Source organism: Balearica regulorum, chromosome Z, assembly GCF_011004875.1.
Source record: "Balearica regulorum gibbericeps isolate bBalReg1 chromosome Z, bBalReg1.pri, whole genome shotgun sequence".
Lineage (NCBI taxonomy): Eukaryota > Metazoa > Chordata > Aves > Gruiformes > Gruidae > Balearica > Balearica regulorum.
Window position 1 is genome coordinate 8,169,723 of NC_046220.1, and position 20,656 is coordinate 8,190,378.

Consider the following 20,656-nt stretch of genomic DNA (forward strand, 5'->3'; position numbering starts at 1 on the left):
TGATGCTCTCTCTTGGTTTCCACATCTGTGAATGCAAGTAGACCACATGCAAGCCAGGGATACATGCAAGTACCTCAGCAGGATGCATCTGCTGCTGAATCAATCAGAAGCATCAAGTCACTGTATGATGGCAACAGCTTAAAGTCAGAAAGCCTAATTTATATGGCTCTATAACTCTGTCATGCCAAACAGACACATACAGATCAGCTGCCTGATGATTTTTGCATTCTAGTTTTAGTTGAATGAGCAACTATTACACATGTTCAAAATCACTATACAAAGAAGAAAGACAAACAAGAAAATACCAAAATAGCTATGTAATCTAAACCCTAGAACAGATTCAGGATTCCACTTGTGGCCATGTCTGTCTGTAAGACCCTGTATATAGACACGTAATACAAGCTAGAAGAACAAAACCATCCCCTAGGTGAGGTGAGCAACCACCATCTGTTTTCACAACATTTTCAGATATAAAGTGGAATTTGAACTAAGTGAGAGTAGAATTCGAACTAAGTGAGTATCTCCTAACCATAGACTTAGCAAGGAGGAGTGCCTCCATGTTAAAAATACATTTAAATCATCTGTTACAAGGATAAAATGTAGGACAAAGTTCTGTACACCTAAACACAGATCATGCGGTGCACAGAACCTATACCAAGACAATTGCCTTGAAGTGCAGGCACGTATGTCTCACATAAAGTGAAAGAATTAAACTGCTGCTTACCTAGACAACCTACCACTACCACCTACTAACCTGTATTGCCAACCTCCTCCACCCCTCCATTTTCTTAATAAACCTTCTTAGGCAATTCAAACTCTATTTCTTTGCCATCATGAAGATTAAAGACAAGACATATCGAGAATCAGTAAACAACAAGATAACTCTTTTAGGAGAGATGAAGTGCATGAGAGGATAACCTACATGCATCTTACTGATGGTTCTATTTATTCCTTTAATGTTTAAGCATGCGGCACATAAGCTGCAAGAGGCAGTTTCCAAATGCAATTGAAGCACAATGCAATGTATTAATAGTATGCCCAATTTGGCTGATGGTATAAAACCTCACTGGAAGATGTATGTCACCACAGTGTGACTGTGCATCCATCTGATCACTGAAATAAGTGAAATAGCTTTTATTTCAACACACAAAGAGAAGGTCAGGAAAGTAAGTGCTCTAGAAAGGAAATAATTCTTTGTCCCTTTACCATCGTCTAGAGTTGGTAGGAGTTGGTCTCCTTCACAGTATTCTTTCTAATGGTAGCTTGTGATTTCAATAAACTGATTCTTAAAATCTTGAATACAAGGCAAACAGTAATTTGAATTATTAATTAGCTTGTTTATTTGAACATGTTTTACCTTCAAATTGTTATAACATTCTCCCTCTCAATTTTGAAAACTGACCCTCAGGAAGAGCTACTGGTGACCTACAGGAAGTTTTCTAGCTGTAATAAATCATATCAATAATTGTTTGTAAGTGGGACCTCTTTAAAGGTCAGCTGTCTTCAGTAGCTAAACATCATCTCTTCTGAATGCACGATTAAGTCAGCAGAATTTTTTTCATTAGTTCCTCCATATGTGCATGTCCACACTTGCTTTGTCTTTCTACACAAACACACAGCGAAATGTATTAATTTAAATATCAGAATAACTATATTAGAAGGAATAACAAAAATTGAAGGATAATTTAAAGCAAAAATTGAACCCATTTACTGCAAGGAGAAACTTGAATGGGAATTTTCAAACATCAGAGAATTAAGTACTCAAATCCCATTAAAAGTCAATATAGATTGGATACTGACCTTTCCAACACTATTCTAAAAATAGCTTTAAATAAAAATACAGAAATGCGGAGAATGATTTAGTGTTTATTTCAGTCTGATGTTATGAAGCTGGAGTGCCTAAACAATAAAACAAACTTTTTGTTTATTTCACCACCTCTAGCACCCCCTTCTCAGGATTAGGAACAAAATCATAGCAATGGAAGCAGCAAGGTTGTTTTTACACATAAGAAATGGTAAGATTTGGGACAGTCCATAGGATCACTCAGAGACTTCCTTAAGAAGTGAATAACACAAGCAGGGTACTGTAGGAAATTACTCTTCCGCCCCTCCACCCCCAAATTTTCAATTTACAGACTTGTAACGGCATATCATCTGGGCTTAGGGACATTATGCAGTGGAAGATTTTCTCCCTTTCCACCTCTTTAGGATGAAATGATCAACACTACTGTGAAACGTGTGGACTAGCCATAGCACTGTATTGTGTCTATATACCCAGTAATGAAGATGAATCATTCCTATTTTCACTGTACCTGTAAGCAATACAATTCATTTTGCATCTTTAAAAATGTTTAATATAATGAAGTATTTAAACTCAATTTAGAGAAGCTATAATACGGAAATACTAAATAGATCCAAAGGAATAACCATAGTAGCAACCTTTCAATTTCCATGGAAACCCTACTTACAACACAAGATACAAATCCTACACGAATGTTAATCTCTTAAACCTATATAAATTCACACTTCAAAAATGCAGTCTACAAACAAAAAAAGAGACTGCAGTATAAAGCACCAATATTTCAAAAAATCTAGCAAGCAGCAGAACTGTTGGTGCTCCTTATGCAGAGAACTCCTCATAGAGTCAGCCTGTAAAGCACCCCTCACAGCAGGGGTGCTATGCTAATGGCAGCATCTAGAAAACACCACACCACGGCAGTGATGAAAATAACTTGGAAACCGACATCTTCCCATGCAATGTTTTGAAAAGATTAAAAAGATACCAAAGTTATCAACAAAAAAAATCCCGTTTTCCAGCAAGACACCTGTGGCCTGGGGTGGCAGTGCAGAAAGGAGGTCTGCATAGCTGTACCCTATTGAAATCAAACAAACAAAAACAACCCACAAAAGAAAACACAGAAAAAGAAAACAAAATAAATAGCAAAATTGGGGGCAAGTTGAGAAGATCTCTGATCTCTTCAAGCTCATTCCCTACCAGAGGAGAGCTCTTGGCAAAAGCTGAGAACTTTTTCCGAGGCTTTAGAAATGTATGTTCAGCCAGAGCATTAAAGAAACAATGTAAGACATGTTATGTGGCAGCTGTATTTATTGTTTCTCTCCTCCAACCAGGCATTACAAACTATTTAATGATTACTTCCTGGGGCTAAGAAACAGCATGAATGTAACATCACATTAACCTGGCCTGACAGACTTATATACTTTAAGACCTCTCCCAGAACCCTGAAAAAAAAAAACCTAACCCAAAAAACCCAAACAAACCAAACCAGAGGTGCCTACTTCCTGGCCAGTCTCTGTACACCATGAGCCTCTGAGCTGCGGAATCTGATACGTTACTCCTCATTGCAGAGAGTTAAGTTCATGATTTGGAGAAGGTGAAAATGAAGCCAAAGGTAGGCAAGGACCAGACTGGTGATGAAAGACCACTTTGTGACTACTGACAATCAAATACAGCAGGACAGAAAAGAGCACTGACAACTGACCCACTTGGGGAGCACAGATGATGACAACTTGGATACGTAGAGAAGGAAGGCCCCTCTGCTCCACAGGCTGAAGCAAAACATGATGCAAGTATTCTAAACATTTGTACTGGAAGGAAAGCTACAACTGGGTCAAGTTCTAATATCCTGTAAGCACATCACAAATGGTTAATGCCTGTCCCAACAGTACAATTGATTCTCTCAAATTACTCTATACAGGAGAGAAGTTTAAACAGATGCACAGACAAGCAGTTCCACTGATAATCTTTTACAAACTGAAGTGATCATCCTGAAGGATTTCTGAAGGAATGCAATACATAAACTCAGATTTTTTTTTTGCTTCCTCTTAACCTTTTAACTAATGCATGGCTATTTCTATCTCAATAATGTATTTTCAATTTCTTCTTGCTTAATATTGAGTCAATTACTTTACTCTTAATTGCAAGCACAATTACAAGAATTTAAGTAATTCTTTACTACATTCATATGGTGTTTGACACATTTCACATTAAATGAAGAATGGCATATCCAGCTGAGCTTCCAAAACTAATTTAGACAGGGGCGGGAGGGGTGGGGGGAATCACTACCCTGTGTTAGAATTTGACTGGGCTCCAAATTAAATGGTCTGAAATCTCACAGTCAGTAAGTAACACACTCTTGGTTCACATTCCATGTCTGGTTGGCTTGAAATCTAAAAGCATAATTTTTCCCTTCAACCGCACTTATCAGAATAGATGTGAAAAATACCTATAATGTGGAGAAAAGCTAAGTGGAATCAGAGGAATGCACTGGGGAACAGGTGGAACTCAGATACATTCATTTCAAGGTTTTCAGACTGTAGAGGACAAGAACCAATTTTTTCACTTTTTAGTGGGCATAAAACAAAATGGCACTCCCAGTGACTGTGTCACTTTTCTTATTTTTTTCTGCAAAAATAATCCTGTTGCAATGATAGTCAAATAAAAGTAGAGGAAAGGGGATACTAAACTTAAGAGTAACAGACTTATGTGTGTATGGTTAGAAATTAAGTCAGTGTGAACACAAGTACTCAGTTCACCTACAAAACACAGAGGAAGACAAAAGTAATCTTCAAATTGTCAATAATGTTGTAATTTTTTTTTTTTTCTGTAAAGTAAATCAGATCTTGTGTATCTCCATATCCCCTTGAGAAATGCTCATCCAATCAACCAGTCAATTACTTTCAAAATAGGGTAGGGAAAAACACTAACCATTTTGAATTTTCAGCTCCAATTAATTTTTGAAAGGTAATACAAATTGTTTTCTAATTTGTTCAACTGCTCAGCACCAAAGTGCATCAAAGCGCATTTTCATTCATTTTTGTCATGACACAGTGAGGCATAGGAACATAACATCTTTATATGATGAGGCAATCCCATGTGAGCAGTATTTAGATTCCCTGTTAAAAGTTAACTCTGAAATGCACTCTGCCATCACAGAACTAGAATTTCAGAAAAAAATAATTCTACCACAGATACATAATTGTTGTGAAAATTATAACCATAAATAATTATCCATTTCAAATACCATCAGTAACACAGAACTTTTGCTGATTAAAAAACAGATTAAAGGGGGAAAAAACCAGCTGGATAATCCTTAGTAACATTAGACTATAAAATACAAAAGTTTTGACTGCACTGATAGTCTTCAAAAATTACTCAGCACTATCTTAACAATGAGACATGCTAAGTGAAATGAATTGCCATTATTCATTTTTTAAAATACCTGAAGTAAAGTGTGTTCGAGACTGATAGTACAGCAAAGGACAGTAAGCACAGAATATGTGCAGTCCCAAATTCTCAGTCTCAAATACTGTATGTACTACTGTGCTGCACAGCACAAACTGTGACCTGGATTTTAGAGGTGACAGCAATCATTTTAGGGGAAACATCATTTGGCTATCACCCAGCAGAATAAATGTGGCTGAGATATCTAACTTCATCTGCCTGAATGGACATCTGGATCTTAATCAAGACAGACACATTAACATTCTTATCCTTTAAAGATTCAAAGATTGCAAAACAGTACCATAGCTTACCAGAAAATCAGAATCAAAACCTAACAACCAATGCATGTATTTAAAATTAAAAAGGAAACTTCAAGTATGAATTCTAAAGTTCTAAGTGAAAAATTAAATTATACTTTTATATGCACACACACACTCTACTACAATAACGTTTTCATAAACATACAGCAAATTTTGAAAGATTACCTGGTAAAAATACCATCCACAATACCAATTGTCGACTCCTCTGCAGGAACGTAGGAGCCAATCTGTGCCATGACTGTGATCAATGCAACTTGCTTTATATAAGAGCTCTTTCCTCCCATGTTGGGTCCAGTTATTATCATGACCCTTTCACCATCTCCCTGGAAACATAAAACAGTGGTCAAAAATATTGTCCTGCACATGGGTATTTTACAAGAAAGCCTGGTGTGTGTACGTGCTTAGAGGAATAAAGGACAAGCCCTCAGGATTAAACATTCTGTTTCTAGGTTAAAAGCTTCCTTCATCGCATTCACTTTTCAAGATTTTATGAAGTCTCAGATGGGTAAATCTTCCTAAGACCTCTCCAGGCTGGTGAGAGAGAAGCATCACAATCAACTTTCACTACTCTTGACCAAAATGGACAGTGAGGAGGAACCTTCCTTTTTTCCACCAAGGAGCCAAGAAAGCACTCCAAGAACTTTCTGTGCTATTTTCTTTGGAGAAAGGGAGAAACTCATCAGCTTTCAGCATAGCCAGTGCTGTCCTAATTCAGCTGTGATCTGGATTCCGCTCCAGTTAGAGTTCTCATGGCCAAGTGGGGAGAAGACAAAGACCTCATCTAGACCCATTCATAATTGCTTGCCTTGGTACAACACACACACATTCAAACAGAAGGGCTACAACAAGAAATCAAGTCATTGTTGAGTTTGGCAATACTTGACTGCCTCACAGATATTGTGAGCAGATTGTATCCAATCTCTGCTGATCAGTATATCTACCCACTGAAATCTTACAGAAAATGAAATCAGATGCAAGAGCTCGTCTCAGCTGTAAAACTCCCTATGGTACTGCTATGTGTCTATGGCTCCAGAATAAAACCGTCATCTTCTGGTGCAAGACAATTGCTAATACAAAATTAAAACTCATCAATGAATCTATAAAGTTTTCTTATAGCCTGCATGAAGACTAGGAAATTACGTTACGCAACGACTTTGGACAACTACACTTTTCCTTTCTACTGGGTACATACAATGAAATCCAACAACTGATGAACTAACCAAAAGTCAGCATATTCCATTGCCCTCCAGGAGGGGCATGTAAGAAAGGACAAGCTGTGCATAATGAAAATTAGCTACACTACTTAGGAAACTTGGAACTGATCAGGCACTGTGACAACAACAACAAATCTCCACAGAATAAACATAATTATCTTTACAGATTCATTTTTCGATTGGGCTTTCATTCTGTTAATAGGGAGGTAAATAAGATTCATATAGGACTGTCACTTATGTCATAATCCAGATCATGCAGAAGATATAGACAATCAGTATTTATTATATGTAAAAAGCTGTTTAGCTTTTGCTAAGAAAACCGCATCCATAAGGAAGTCTCAATAAAGTCAAAACCCAGAAAATGTCATTATCAGGAATAAAGGATGGATGTAATATAATGCATATGACTATACAAGAACAAAATTCGTAACATTCTAGTCTCCAAGGTATAGTTTCAATACTGCTACTAAAACTTCATCAGGGCCACCATTTTGCTCAACACAACAGAATTTATAGACACTTAAAACCAGAATGAGTTCATCTGTTAGAATCCACAAATTTCTTGCATGTGTTTGGTATCCCTCCAGGGTCCTTCCAACCATGTTGTGAGACTGGTGGCTGGTTTGCAAAGCCAACTTTCAGAAAGAACATATGCTCTAACATCAGACCAGAGAACCCATCTGCCCTTATAATTGCATGCAACTATAAGCTAACATCTTATTGGAATTTATGGCTGAAGTTAAAAGTACTAAAAGAATCCACGAATATTCGGGAAAGAGACGGGGAACTGAACAATAAGATGTTTATTTCAGGGCACTGCGAGAAAGCTTTTCCTAAAGTTAGATATTTGACAACATTTCAGCTGAAAACATGACAGGAGATGCATTTTCCTGCTGATTCAAACACATCAGTTTAAAACTAGATGCATTTTAACAAACTGGGTTCCCACCCACCTCTCTCAAAAAAAGAGAGAACTCTAACAGTAGAGGAAAAAATAATTCTACCACGATCACTTCATTTTGTAATATTCGGTATTTAGAAAGCCAACATAAGAATGGGGCTAACAGGGGAAAGTGCATGATGATTACTGAATGAAATGCTGAATTTTTTGTAAATGCCATCTGTCGCTTGTTTGGAGTTGACAAATAATTTTGAAAACATTCCCTTAAGTATTGCACAATATCTGTATCATTGTTCAGTATAGAACAATGTTTAAAAATATTTCCAGAGAAATACATATAAATTTGAATGGTGTTTATCACAGCCCATGCTCCACACTGACATGTGTTTCATACCTTTTATATACTTACTTGTATGAAAAAGCAGTTACATATTCAGAGTTAAGTTGCAAGTATATTTTTTATATTAAGAACAAAAATGTAGTATTTCAAAAATTATATAGACAGGTAAATATTTAGCAAAAAAAAAGGTCAAAAGGACATGTAAATTAAAAGACAGATTTTAGGTTTTCAGGAAAAAGAGGAGGAGGAAACAAACTAGAATATGCTTATCAGAAACAAGATATGCGAAGTAAAATATAGCAATGTTTCCTACCATGGTAATTGCATATTTATAGCAATTTTAGGTAATTTGGGTCATACAATTTAGGTAATATTGCATAGAAAATGTTAAGAAGTAGGCCACCTGCTTTCATTGACCTCTTTGCAACAATACTAAGCAAGTAATAGACTTACTACTTCTCAAAACCATTCTCTGTTGCAGAAAACAACAGCCAGAAGGAAACTTATGGGTAACATAGAGCCTGCAAGCGATACATGTGGCATCTTTATCATATGTTAATATGAAGGCTTCTTACAACTCATGTGCATTCCACAGAGCATGTACTTGATACTACACAGTGAAGAGTCAGAGCTTCAAGTCCGCATTGTCAGATTAAGAAAGGCTGAATGAAATTAATACCTTCAGAAAGAAAAGAAAGCACAAAGTAGAGAAATACCCCCAAAAATATCTGAGCTATCTTAGAATTAATTTGGAAAACTGAGCCTGTAACATTTACAAAGAAACATATGTTGTTGCTATTTTGTACATTAAAAAAATCCACTAATTTGAGACCAAGTTATGACAAAACGCAGGTTCCTTCTGATGACAATGTTAAAAAACCTGCAATTATTCATTTGTTTTTCAAAAATAACCACCTAATACTTTTATTTTCCTAGTTTTGAGATCACTTTTCTGAACGAGATTGTAGAGAGAGTGTCTGGCTGCTAGATATCAGAAAAAGGACAAAACAGATATGATCACATCTAGCAATATCTCTCTGAAATGCAACTGAGTAGACAGTTGTATGTATTAAATTATTTATTTTAACTTCCTCACCAAAATGCATATCCCAGATTCCCTCCCTTGAATGATTTTGATGCTCAAACAGTATCTCAGTACTTACTGAAAGGTTAGTGGTATTTGGAACATACTGATCCTGTTCTCCCAGTAGTACATCAATCACAGGGTGCCTCCCATTTTTTATAATTATTTTTCGCTGATTATCTTGCACAGTTGGTCTGCAAAAAGGAAGAGACACTAACTTCAGTGTTTATTGTAACTCATTGTTTAAAACTAAAGTCTGCAGGACGGTGAAAAAAATACAAATGACAAAAATAAATTTTTGCTGTCAAACATTTCTAAAAGATTTCCTTGGTTTCATTCAGTTACAAAAAATAGTAGCAGATTGGATAAAGAAATCTTAGAGTATTTTCTTCATTTTTTCATTACCTGGGGCATGTTTTCAGTTGTTTATGTGTATTCTGAAGAACTACTAAGAACTACAAAATGAACAAGCAATAACAAAATCCTGAAAACTGAAGGACAGTCTGCTTTCTTCCCACCACTGTACCAACTTCTGCAAAGTGCCCTCTTTTGCAGATACACTTCATATTCTCAGAATGATCTTGCTGATGAACTGGTCCAGCCTTTTACTGCATTAAGTCCTAACCAGAGCATGGGGAGTAAAGAAAATTGTCCAACTATGTATATTATGACTGATAAAAAATTAAATAATACAAATCAAAGACCACAGTATGCCAGAGCTGTAACTCTCCTATAAACATTAGCAGCTCTCATAATCTGACAGCAACTCCCAAACATGTGAGTCATCAAACAATAACTGTCTATAGAAAGAGCTTTACTATCTAATTTGAAACACTGAAATGACAGTACCTTTTTAGAAATTAATATGCAAACCAGATCCATACTACTTATTCTGTCTCATCTCCGAACTGTGTAAAAAGTTTTGTCTCAAATGCTTCCATCTTAGCTACAAATTTGTCTACATGTCTATTAATATAACCTATATAATTCTATGGTATGTATCTCCATGTCTGAAAAGCTCCACCTTCCAGAGCTGTGTGATCTTCACAAAGCAAAAAATGCAAAAGAAGCATGATCCACTCAATTATGACTATGGTTTCTTTTTGTTTTCTGCAACCTAAGTTTACTTCTTCATCGTAAACTGAAGTGCAGTATTCAATAGAGAGGTAAATGGTTTCATGTCTCAGCAACATTTTCTTACACAAGAAGTACAATCACTCTGAAATAAGAGCAGTAATTTAGGAAAGTGGCAGCAGCTGAGAAAAAGAGAATACTGGAATAAAGCCACAGAATTTTTTTGACTGGAAATTAACTAACACTTTGGATGGACTTTAGACGGAAGACGAGATGCGAGGAGTGTGATTTTTCTTGAGTCGAAGAATGATGATGCAATTTGAAAGGAAAATGGAGATAAAATAAATGGCATATTAGGAACACAAAGCACTGGGGTGCAAGCTGATAATGGTATGAGGTTTTTTGCATGAAGATATTTCCAGCAGTTGTATAGCTGAGATGAAACCAATACAGACAGAATCTTAGGCCTTGGGGACAAAGAAAGGAAATCTCACCCTCCCCTTACTGAATGGGTAAGTTGTTTGGAGCTGTAATGTGATGGTCTTAAAAAGGAGGAGCACATCCTTAGAAGCAACTCCTCCTGTACCTCTCCACTTTGCATTCAAGAGAGAGAGGACAGCTAAATGTTCCATTTGCCATTTTGTAATTCTGCCCTCATCTTTGGAAATAATTGTCTTTTCCTAATTGTCGACCTTCCACACATGTAACTGTGAGACAGGTATCAGGATGCCATGAGCCTTTCTGACTGCCTGTTCTGGTTTCAGACAGTGAGGCCTGCAGAAGTAGGGTCTCAGCCACAGTCATTCAGAAGGTCTTCCCTGCCCTGTGTTCCCACAATCAGACAATCATGTGTCATGTAGTAAGAGAGAATTAAAAAAAGGAGAAAAAAAAAAAAGGTAAATTGCTCTGGAATGTGTAACATTTAGTCACATCGTACCTTTCCAATGGCGTTCCTTTAACAAATTCACAGTCTGCAGAGTGGATACTCAAATATCAGATGATGATCTCTGGGCTTCCTACACCAGCTAAGTATCTTTCTTTGCTGCCGGAGAGCCTGATGCCGTACATTGCCTGTGTAAAGGATGAGTCTCCCAACACGGGGTTCCCGAGATGCCTGGGAACTGTAAGAGGTGCGTACCTCTCTCCAACAACTGTGTGGAGCACCTGTGCTCCTGACTTCACGACTCATTTACATGCCTCAGGTGGGGTGATATGAAACAATCCTCACAATCAAAAAACATTCCTCCAAAATACTTCAATTAGTTAAAATGAAAGTCCCATCTTTCCTTCAGTAGCCCTCCAAAATTAATTATTGACACCTTCCCTGCAGCTGAAGTTTCACTGAGAAGTCTTCTCCCTGTGAGTTTATAAGCTCTAAGCCACTCTTTAAAATTCAGTGAATTATTTAAACTCCACACAGTGAATTAATCAGATTTCAGTTTTTCTCATCTGAGTATACAGAAATAAGCGAGCAATTACTTTAAAAGAGATTTTGATAGCAGCACACAAGATCCCAAGAGTCCAAAAGTGATCAATATTATCTTTAATGCTGTATAAATGCAGAAGCATATGTAAGTTGATTTCCCTTTATCCACATACATTTAATACATGATTTGCTGCATTTCCACAGGTCTCAAATGTTATTAATTCATATGGTTATTCCTAAGCAGTTGCCCGATCACTTGCAGTGCAGCCCCACAAAGACAACATTTAAAAAGTTACACACAGCACTTTTCAAAAGAGAGTATGTGGACTCTCTGGCAGAGGTAGCAGCTGAGGACTGGAAACCAACAGCCCTTGCAGGGGTGTCCACAGTAAACTGCAGAAACAGTAAGTGCTGGCCTCTAGGACAGCACTCAGCAAGCTGAAGCAGTGGCTCAGTGAGCATCCAGTGTCTCTGGGGACACAGACCTCACAATATGGAAGAAGGCACCCCAGTGACACTGACTGTTTCTGTGTGGGTGCAAGAGATGTGGGCTCATGAGGAGGAGGAAGACCTGAGTTGCGGGGTGTAGACCTCAGGAGCCAGCTCTGGGCCAACCGCTGGGGAAGAAGAACTTGAGGGTTCATGCCTCCTCACCACAGTATTGGGTCTGGCTGAGATCAAATTAATTTTCCCCACAGCAGCCCTCACAGTGCTGTGCTGTGTACCAGTAGCCAGCAAGGTGTTGGTAACACATCAGTTTTTTGGCTACTGCGGAGCAGTGCTGGCACACATCAAGGCTGTGTCTACAACATTTCTCCCCCGCTCAGCAGTAGACTGGGGGTGAGCAAGATCTTGGGAGGGGACACAGCCAGGGCAGCTGATCCAAACTGACCAAAGGGATACTCTGTACCATATGACATCTGCTCAGCAATAAAAGCTGCGAGACACAGGGAGGAACTGGGGGCATTTGGGTTTGGTTTTTTTGTTTGTTTTTGTTTGGTTTTTTTTACAACGTTTGTCTTCCGGAGCAACTGCTACGCATACTGAAGCCTTGCTTCCCGGGAAGGAGCCGGACATTGCCTGCTGATGGGAAGTAGAGAATAATCTTTTGCTTTTGCTTGGCTTCCATGTGCGGCCTTTTGCCTTTGCTGTATTAAAGTGACTTCATCTTGACCTGCGAGTCTGGGGTTGTTTTTTCCATCTTATTTTTCTCCCCTCCCTGTCCTGCTGAGGAGGGAAGCGATAGAGTGGCTTGGTGGACACCTGGTGTCCAGCCAGGGTTAAACCACCACAACTGCAGAGAGCAGCGGGGACAGTCTTGGCACCACCAGAGTCACAGGCTGCGGTACCTGGTCTTGGGCAGAGGGAGGTGCACAGTTCATCAGATCTAACACATGATCCTAGGTAAGTCATCATCACTGCTCTGGAAGCTGGCACTAATATTTACCTATTATTTACCCAAAATACATCTTCAAAACATACCTCATACACCTTAGAATCTTAGGTATTAGAAAGACATTATAAATTCAGACCTTGCTGAGGGAAAAAAAAAAAAAAAGAGGAGAAAAAAAATTTCCATGCAAAGTCCAACATATGTTTGTGAGATATTATCTACCAGACTCAGGTCAAACAACAGACAGACAAACATAAGTTGTCAAATTTGAACTGCAATGTTTACAGATTTGCATTAAGCCCAGAAGTGTTGCTTTGCAAAATCAGATTAAGTTGAAACTACAGTAAACAATTTTAATAATGCATTTTATCATAGTCCACATATTAAATCAAATTTATTTTAAATGCTTTCTTATAATTCCCTATAAAATCCTAAATAAAAATTAAAAATTTATTACCTGCAGTAGTCTCCTTGTTTAGCCACCTGGGCCAATGAGAACAGACAATCGATAGTTGCTAGGTGACCAATCGCTTTAGACACAGGGTGATAATGTTCACTGAAATGGCTATACCAAAACAGGGAAAAATAGCAGGAGGAAGAAAAGAGAAAAAAATAATTTCATACAGATACAAATGTACTGTCAAAACATACCCCATGCATGCTTCTCACAGGGCTCCTACAGCCTTTAAATTACTCTGAATTCAAATCTCCCAGCAGTGTATTAACTTACAATATGAAGACACAATCTTAATCAAGGTGGACTTCATGCTCCCGTTGTACCAGTGAATTATTTTTAAACACAAAAAGAAGGCAAAATTAAATTCATTAGGTAGCATATAAAGGGTCTGCAGTTGATCCCTGCTGCCAAAATGAGGTCTATAAAAATGCCACTGTTTATCACAGTGGCAACTGAATCCCAACTGCCAATTCACTTCAACCATAAGTCACTGTCAAAAAAAATAAACTAAAAGTGCCTGGACTTGTCTACAATTGCAAGAAAATATGGTATCTACAACCGAAAATTCAAGAATTCATCATCCATTTATGGTATTGCTTCCCCCAGTACAATAATGACATTACCAGGAGAACACAGATTTCAGTAGAGTTCATTCTCATAGTCCTCAAGAATTTCTTTTTTTCCTCTCCTAGTCTCAAAGATGCAACAATACAATTGGAATATGAAACCAGCAGGGGAACAAAACTTAATAAATAAATAAATGGAGGGCTGGGGAAGAAAAGCACTTTTCTATACACAGGTCTTTCCTTGTTGTATGCTGCCATCATATACCACTATAGAAAACATCAAAGTGAACATGAACAGCAGCAGATCTAAGTGAAGGAAGGTTACAATAGGTCTACTCAAACTTATATGGTTAATATAGTGACAGAAATATTTAACAGAACTACTTTTATAGCATTGCAAAGGTAACACATCTGGAGAAGGGTGAACTGGAATGTTTTTCTAGTTTCTACCAAATTTACAGAATTGCTGGGTTCCTACTAGGAGGCAAACCTTGGCATCAATTATGTCCTGTGAGACAACTTCAGAAGGAACTTGTTAAGTTTTTGCAGCAGGGAAAAAAGCACAAGTGAAAGTGAGTCAATTATCATTGTAACACATGAAGAATAATTTCGATCTGTCTGTAATTCATGGAAGTAAAACAATAATTGGTAACCAGGCTCCTGAAAATCAAAGGTGTTCGGAAGTGTGAGAAATATATCTGAAACTTGACACACACAAGTCTATGGGGCCAGATGGGATCCACCCCAGGGTACTGAGGGAGCTGGCAGAAGTGCTCACCAAGCCACTTTCCATCATTTATCAGCAGTCCTGGCTAACCGGGGAGGTCCCAGTTGACTAAAGGTTAGCCAATGTGACACCCACCTACAAGAAGGGTCAGAAGGAAGATCTGGGGAACTACCGGCCTGTCAGTCTGACCTCAGTGCTGGGGAAGGTTATGGAGCAGATCATCTTGAGTGCCATCATGTGGCACATACAGGACAACCAGGTGATCAGGCCCAGTCAGCATGGGTTCATGAAAGGCAGGTCCTGCTTGATTAACCTGATCTTCTTCTATGGCAAGGTGACCCACTTAGCAGATGAGGGAAAGGCTGTAGATGATGTCTATCTGGACTTTAGTAAAGCCTCTGACACCACTTCCCACAGCACTCTCCTGAAGAAACCGGCTGCTTATGGCTTGGACATGTGTATGCTTTGCTGGGCCCAGAGCTGTGGTGAATGGAGTTAAATCCAGTTGGCAGCCAGTCACAAGTGGTGTTCCCCAGGGCTCAGTACTGGGGCCAGTTCTCTTTAGTATCTTCATCAGCGATCAGGATGAGGGGATTGAGTGCGCCCTCAGTAAGTTTGCAGATGACACCAAGTCGGGCAGGAGTGTTGATCTGCTTGACGGTAGGAAGGCTCTGCAGATGGATCTGGACAGGCTGGATCCATGGGCCGAGGCCAACTGTACGAGGTTCAACGAGGCCCAGTGCCGGGTCCTGCACTTGGGTCACAACAACCCCAGGCAACGCTACAGGCTTGGGGCAGAATGGCTGCAAAGCTGCCTGGCTGAAAAGGACCTGGGGGTGTTGGTCAACAGCTGGCTGAACATGAGCCAGCAGTGTGCCCAGGTGGCCAAGAAGACCAACAGCATCCTGGCTCGTATCAGAAATACTGTGGCCAGCAGGACTAGGGCAGTGATCATCCCCCTGTACTCGGGGCACTTGTGAGGCCGCACCTCGAGCACTGTGTTCAGTTTTGGGCCCCTCACTACAAGAAAGACATTCAGGTGCTGGAGCACGTCCAGAGCAAGGCAACGAAGCTGGTGAAGGGTCTAGAGCACAAGTCTAGAGATGCACAAGATGAGGAGCGGCTGAGGGAACTGGGGTTGTTCAGCCTGGAGAAAAGGAGGCTGAGGGGAGACCTTCTCGCTCTCTACAAGTACCTGAAAGGAGGGTGTAGCCAGGTGGGGGTCGGTCTCTTCTCCCAAGTAACAAGTGACAGAACAAGAGGAAATGGCCTCAAGTTGTGCCAGGGGAGGTTTAGGTTGGATATTAGGAAAAAATTCTTCACTGAAAGGGTTATCAATCACTGGACCAGGCTGCCTAGGGAAGTGGTGGCATCACCATCCCTGGAGGTATTTAAAGACATGTAGATGTGGTGCTTAAGAGACATGATTTAGTGGTGGACTTGGCAGTGCTAGGTTAATGGTTGGACTTGATGATCTTAAAGGTCTCTTCCAACCTAAATGATTCTATGATTTTAAAGATCCTTTGGCTAAACAGTCAAATAACTGCATTCAAAACTCTGATCTGAGACAAACATTTCGTCTGTATCAGTTGTGAAGGACACTAACACTCCCATTACTCTCTAGCAAACAGACTCATAGTCAGTTGCACAGTTAGAGCAGAAAATATCGGGGTATGGAGAATCACACTCATCCAGGCTGCCCAAACATCCTGAACATTCCTAACTCGAAAACTGTAAGTACCATTGCAGCTGCACTCAATTTATCATTATTTTTTTTAGTAATAACACACTTAACAGTGAAGCCATACTCTATCTCAATTCATACCAAAAGTGAATTTGGTTAGCTTGTATAATAAATTCTTTTCTCATCTCAGTTACACTGTACTTCAATAATAGAAGTACTAGATTCAATTTCACTCATTAGTTCTCAAATTTTGAGAGCCACTTCATATATTTTATAGTGTATTTTCATCAAAATTTTAAAATCTAGAGACATCACTGCTGGTCTCAGGACTCAGTCTGCAAATGTCTTGCCTTCAAATGCTTAAGTTGAAGAACAGTATTTTAATGTGGGCAACATAATTAACTTTTTTTAAGATAAACATCGTTTTTTCTGCTCATAAAATACAATAAAATAATAAATACTGAGTCTATTTTGTAAACTCACTCTAAAAAGTTTAGCCATTCAGCATTGCAGTCAAGGACTAGCTGCTCCCGGAGCTGATTCAGATGTTTGTAATTTTCTATAATAAAAGGAGAGTGGAATCGGCTGACAGCTTTTGTGCTGGAAGACAGAGAAAAGCCAAATAGGAAATCAAGGTTACTAAGCAATCAGTTACACCATCTATATGCAAAATTGGACTAGTTTTCTTACTCTCTATGACCCTGGAAAACGGATGTTACAAAACCATTTTACTGTGGTACCAAAATCTATTTATGCCAATGATCTTTATCTGAATGCCAATGTGAATAAAGTGATTGGCTACTGTACCAATGCCCATTCAGAAAGCTACATTTTTCACAATGTAGTATGTATTGCTGAAGTTTATATATTTCTGTTCAGCAATACACTGCACAAGTGGATGACTTTTGTGTGACTGGTTGCATATATAATGAACTCCGAGAAAAAAATTCTTCTTTAAAACAGAAAATTTCATGATAAACCTAAAATAAACTTACTAAATACAGATTGTCTTGCATGGATACTAGTTTCCATTTGGGGCACTTGCTCTTTATTAATGTGTTTTCATTAAGGACTCACTTTGTCATTCCCAGGCATTCTTTTACAAAATCCAGATTAGCTGTAATTTTTCCTTCATCACCTTAATTCTGTCTAATCTTTTAATACTGAATTCTTGCCTAAGTGAATAGTACATTACTTCCAGCATTCACCTTGATTATGCCTATTTCTGATGAGAGATGTCTGTGCTTACACATTATAACATTAAGGTATTAAACCTGTTTAAATAATAAAACAAATGACTGAAAAGAAAAAAGCCAATTACATAATTCAGTCCACCTCTACCAGAAAAAGCATCCAAAACTATCAAAAGTCATGCTTACATAACACGAAGTAGCAAAGCAAGCAAGCAAAGCTTGTCTGTATGAATAAATAAAATGACATTTTAAATACACTAAGTTTATTGAGATGCACAGATATTTTGCACAGCTACCTTTACCTTCCTGAATAAGAACAATCAAAATTTTATGAAAGATTTTTATTTACAAACTACAGGCACAACTGAATCAAGAGCATAGTTTTGACACTAATACATGTACTTTGAAAGATTAAGCAAGTAATATAGTGCATTAAGGATCTACCATGTAAAAATAAACGTTTTAAAAATTCCAAGTTTTCAGTTTGATTTTGTTCGCTTTTAAGCAAAACTTGTTATGGCAATAAATTAACATAACAATTTTGGTTCGTTTGCTTTTCGGGTTAAAAAAATAATCAAACCACAAATACATACATGAAGCTATGAGAATGTGTATGTAATTAATTGTAAAACCAAAATACCACATACCACTTTTTTTTCTTATATAATAAAATAGAACAAACTTCAAAGACATTTTACATACCTACTAACCATAACCCAGTCAGATGGCACAGATGATTTCTGGGAATTCTTGACTTCTATCATAAACTAAATAAACAGAAATGTAATATTACACATTATGGAAAGTTAGGAAGGCTACAGAACCATAATCATCATAAATCAAGAAATCTGCATGCATCAGAGGAAAACCATATTTAGCCTGAAGAGACGGAGCAGACCAGAAGCTAATGTTCTTTCTCCCCCAGAAATGAGGGTTATGACATACACATTTTCTGCCAAAAGAGCAACCCCTACCCTGAGCTGTTCTTGTGCCCTACCACGTTGCTGCTGCATCTCTGCCCTTCCATTCCTCCATCCACTAAGATGCTCTCCTCAACTCTCTCTTATCAAGCCAAAACCAGACTAAAGGTAGTAAGTCTTGCTTACCTGATCCTGACCAGGCCTTGCAAAGAATTCAGCATTTACATAGAGTCTACACTATATACCACCTGTACTGCGGCTACTCCTTATCACTGAGATGTGCCTTCCTGCCTAGGGATTAGTGATTCACACTGAGCCACAGTTACCTACAACATTTCACAGACAATAGCTCAGAATCTTAAGTGCTAGCACCATATCTACAGTAACTTGCTTCAAGTTTGGATCAACTTGGGGTCAGAAAGGGAAGGAACAGGGGAAACCAGCAGTAATGGCAAGAGGCTCAGTGCAGTGAAATTTACACTATGTGTTTGTTGCAGTATTTTATATGATTCATGTCAGTTATCTTTGTCAGACATCCAGCCTGAGGTCCTGGATGTCAAAGAATTGAGGCATTCACAAATAAAAGAATTCAGATGGAAAATGAATTTCTAGTAGAGATTACATTAACTCAGACTCTGATCACCTTTACAGAAAACCACAAACTCTCATCTGACAAAGTTTTCCCATTACAGTTTAGATACTGATTTAGATAAAACCTTCCACATCTCACCAGCATAGTCAGCAATCACCTTCGAGTACAAACAAGAAGCATAATCCTAACATGAGCACAAGACTCGTAGCAAGGACATACTGCACTAGTTCTTAATTTACCCAAGACACCATGAAAATATTTGGTACTGTAGAAACCCTGAAGTTGCATAATACACATGAGACAAGAAAACTGAAAATGGGTAGAAGCAGAGATCTGCAAAGAATTGAAAATGAGTCTGCTGCTGCTACTAGTGGCGTTGCTGTTGTGCTGCTATTACAGTTTTTTCTGAATTTTATCTCAAAATAATTACATATGCTGTGTTTACGAACGGAAGTCAGAAAATAATACCACATTAGTGTCTATGCTAGGTCACTAACTGAGCTCCAAACAGTCTAACTGACACAACCAGTTCAATTGCCTGGTTTGATTGTGTGGCTAGTGAGAACAAGTAGAGAGGTTGCAATCTTGTTCAAAAACATTTGCTTTTTCATCCTTTAATTCTTAGCCCTATTAGATAAATAATTGCAGTATTAAATAAACTGGGCCTGAAGCACTGCTTATGTCATTGCAGGAAGCAAACATTTGCCAAATGTAGCAATTTCTTTCTAAATCCTGCCTGAAAAGAATAGCAATGCTATCACTATCTGGACAGCTTTCTGTCCTGTTTAGCGCACATTACAAATTACATTAGAACTCTGAAAACAAAAGATAAGATAGATACGGGTGTAACATATTTTGGAAAAGGTATATGTCAACTGGATCTTAATCAGGAACTTAACAAATGTAAGTTAATAAACTGTGGGCTGACTGAAAATCTGTGTATTCATAATCATGGGTTTGGGGGCACATATGAAGGAGCAAATAGTTTGATTTATTTCCTCCCCCTCGCCCCCAAGAAGGTCTGTTCCCTGAACATGTTCAGAGTGGGGAAGATACATAGAACAAGCTCCTGTTTCTTCCAGAACTAGCAAACCATAAAGCTGCTTCTGCCCAGGTCTGTTGTGAAGAAGTGCTTGAACACTACATCTATCAGAGTGCTACAACGATGTAAGAATATACCATACAGATCTGAGGAAGAAAGAGCTCAAATCTTGTTATGCCTATGCTCTGCTTCTCCCATACAATTCCCTTTCCATTACTTCCAGTCCTTTAGTGTCTTTCCTTTCCTCACTGACCATCTCCTCTAACCCTTCTTCTACTGCCTCTTTTGATATCTCTAAAATACTCATACCAGCTGTAATTAAATACAGAGATCCATAACCTCTGCAGCTCCTTTCATCAATTTACCAAGACAGATTTCTGTCTGCAATGGTTTCTGAGCCATCCCCTATTATACAGGCCCTCTCTCAAATGTGTGTGTAGTGACTGGTGGTTTCTGAAAGTCTCCTGTCCAGTTCACACCT

The 20,656-nt window shown here is 38.5% G+C and overlaps 1 protein-coding gene across 2 annotated transcripts in view; it reads right to left on the bottom strand.

Moving 5' to 3' along the window:
- The window catches only part of MSH3 (mutS homolog 3), a 121,340-nt gene that overhangs the window by 20,587 nt on the left and 80,097 nt on the right, over positions 1-20,656 (bottom strand). For both annotated transcript variants that reach the window (XM_075739476.1, XM_075739475.1), the window contains exons 16-20: positions 18,324-18,388; positions 16,912-17,028; positions 13,452-13,559; positions 9,181-9,295; positions 5,728-5,885 (exon numbers count right to left, since the gene is read on the bottom strand). In XM_075739476.1, the coding sequence (XP_075595591.1) occupies positions 5,728-5,885; positions 9,181-9,295; positions 13,452-13,559; positions 16,912-17,028; positions 18,324-18,388 (563 nt within the window). The remainder of the gene's footprint in view (positions 1-5,727; positions 5,886-9,180; positions 9,296-13,451; positions 13,560-16,911; positions 17,029-18,323; positions 18,389-20,656) is intronic.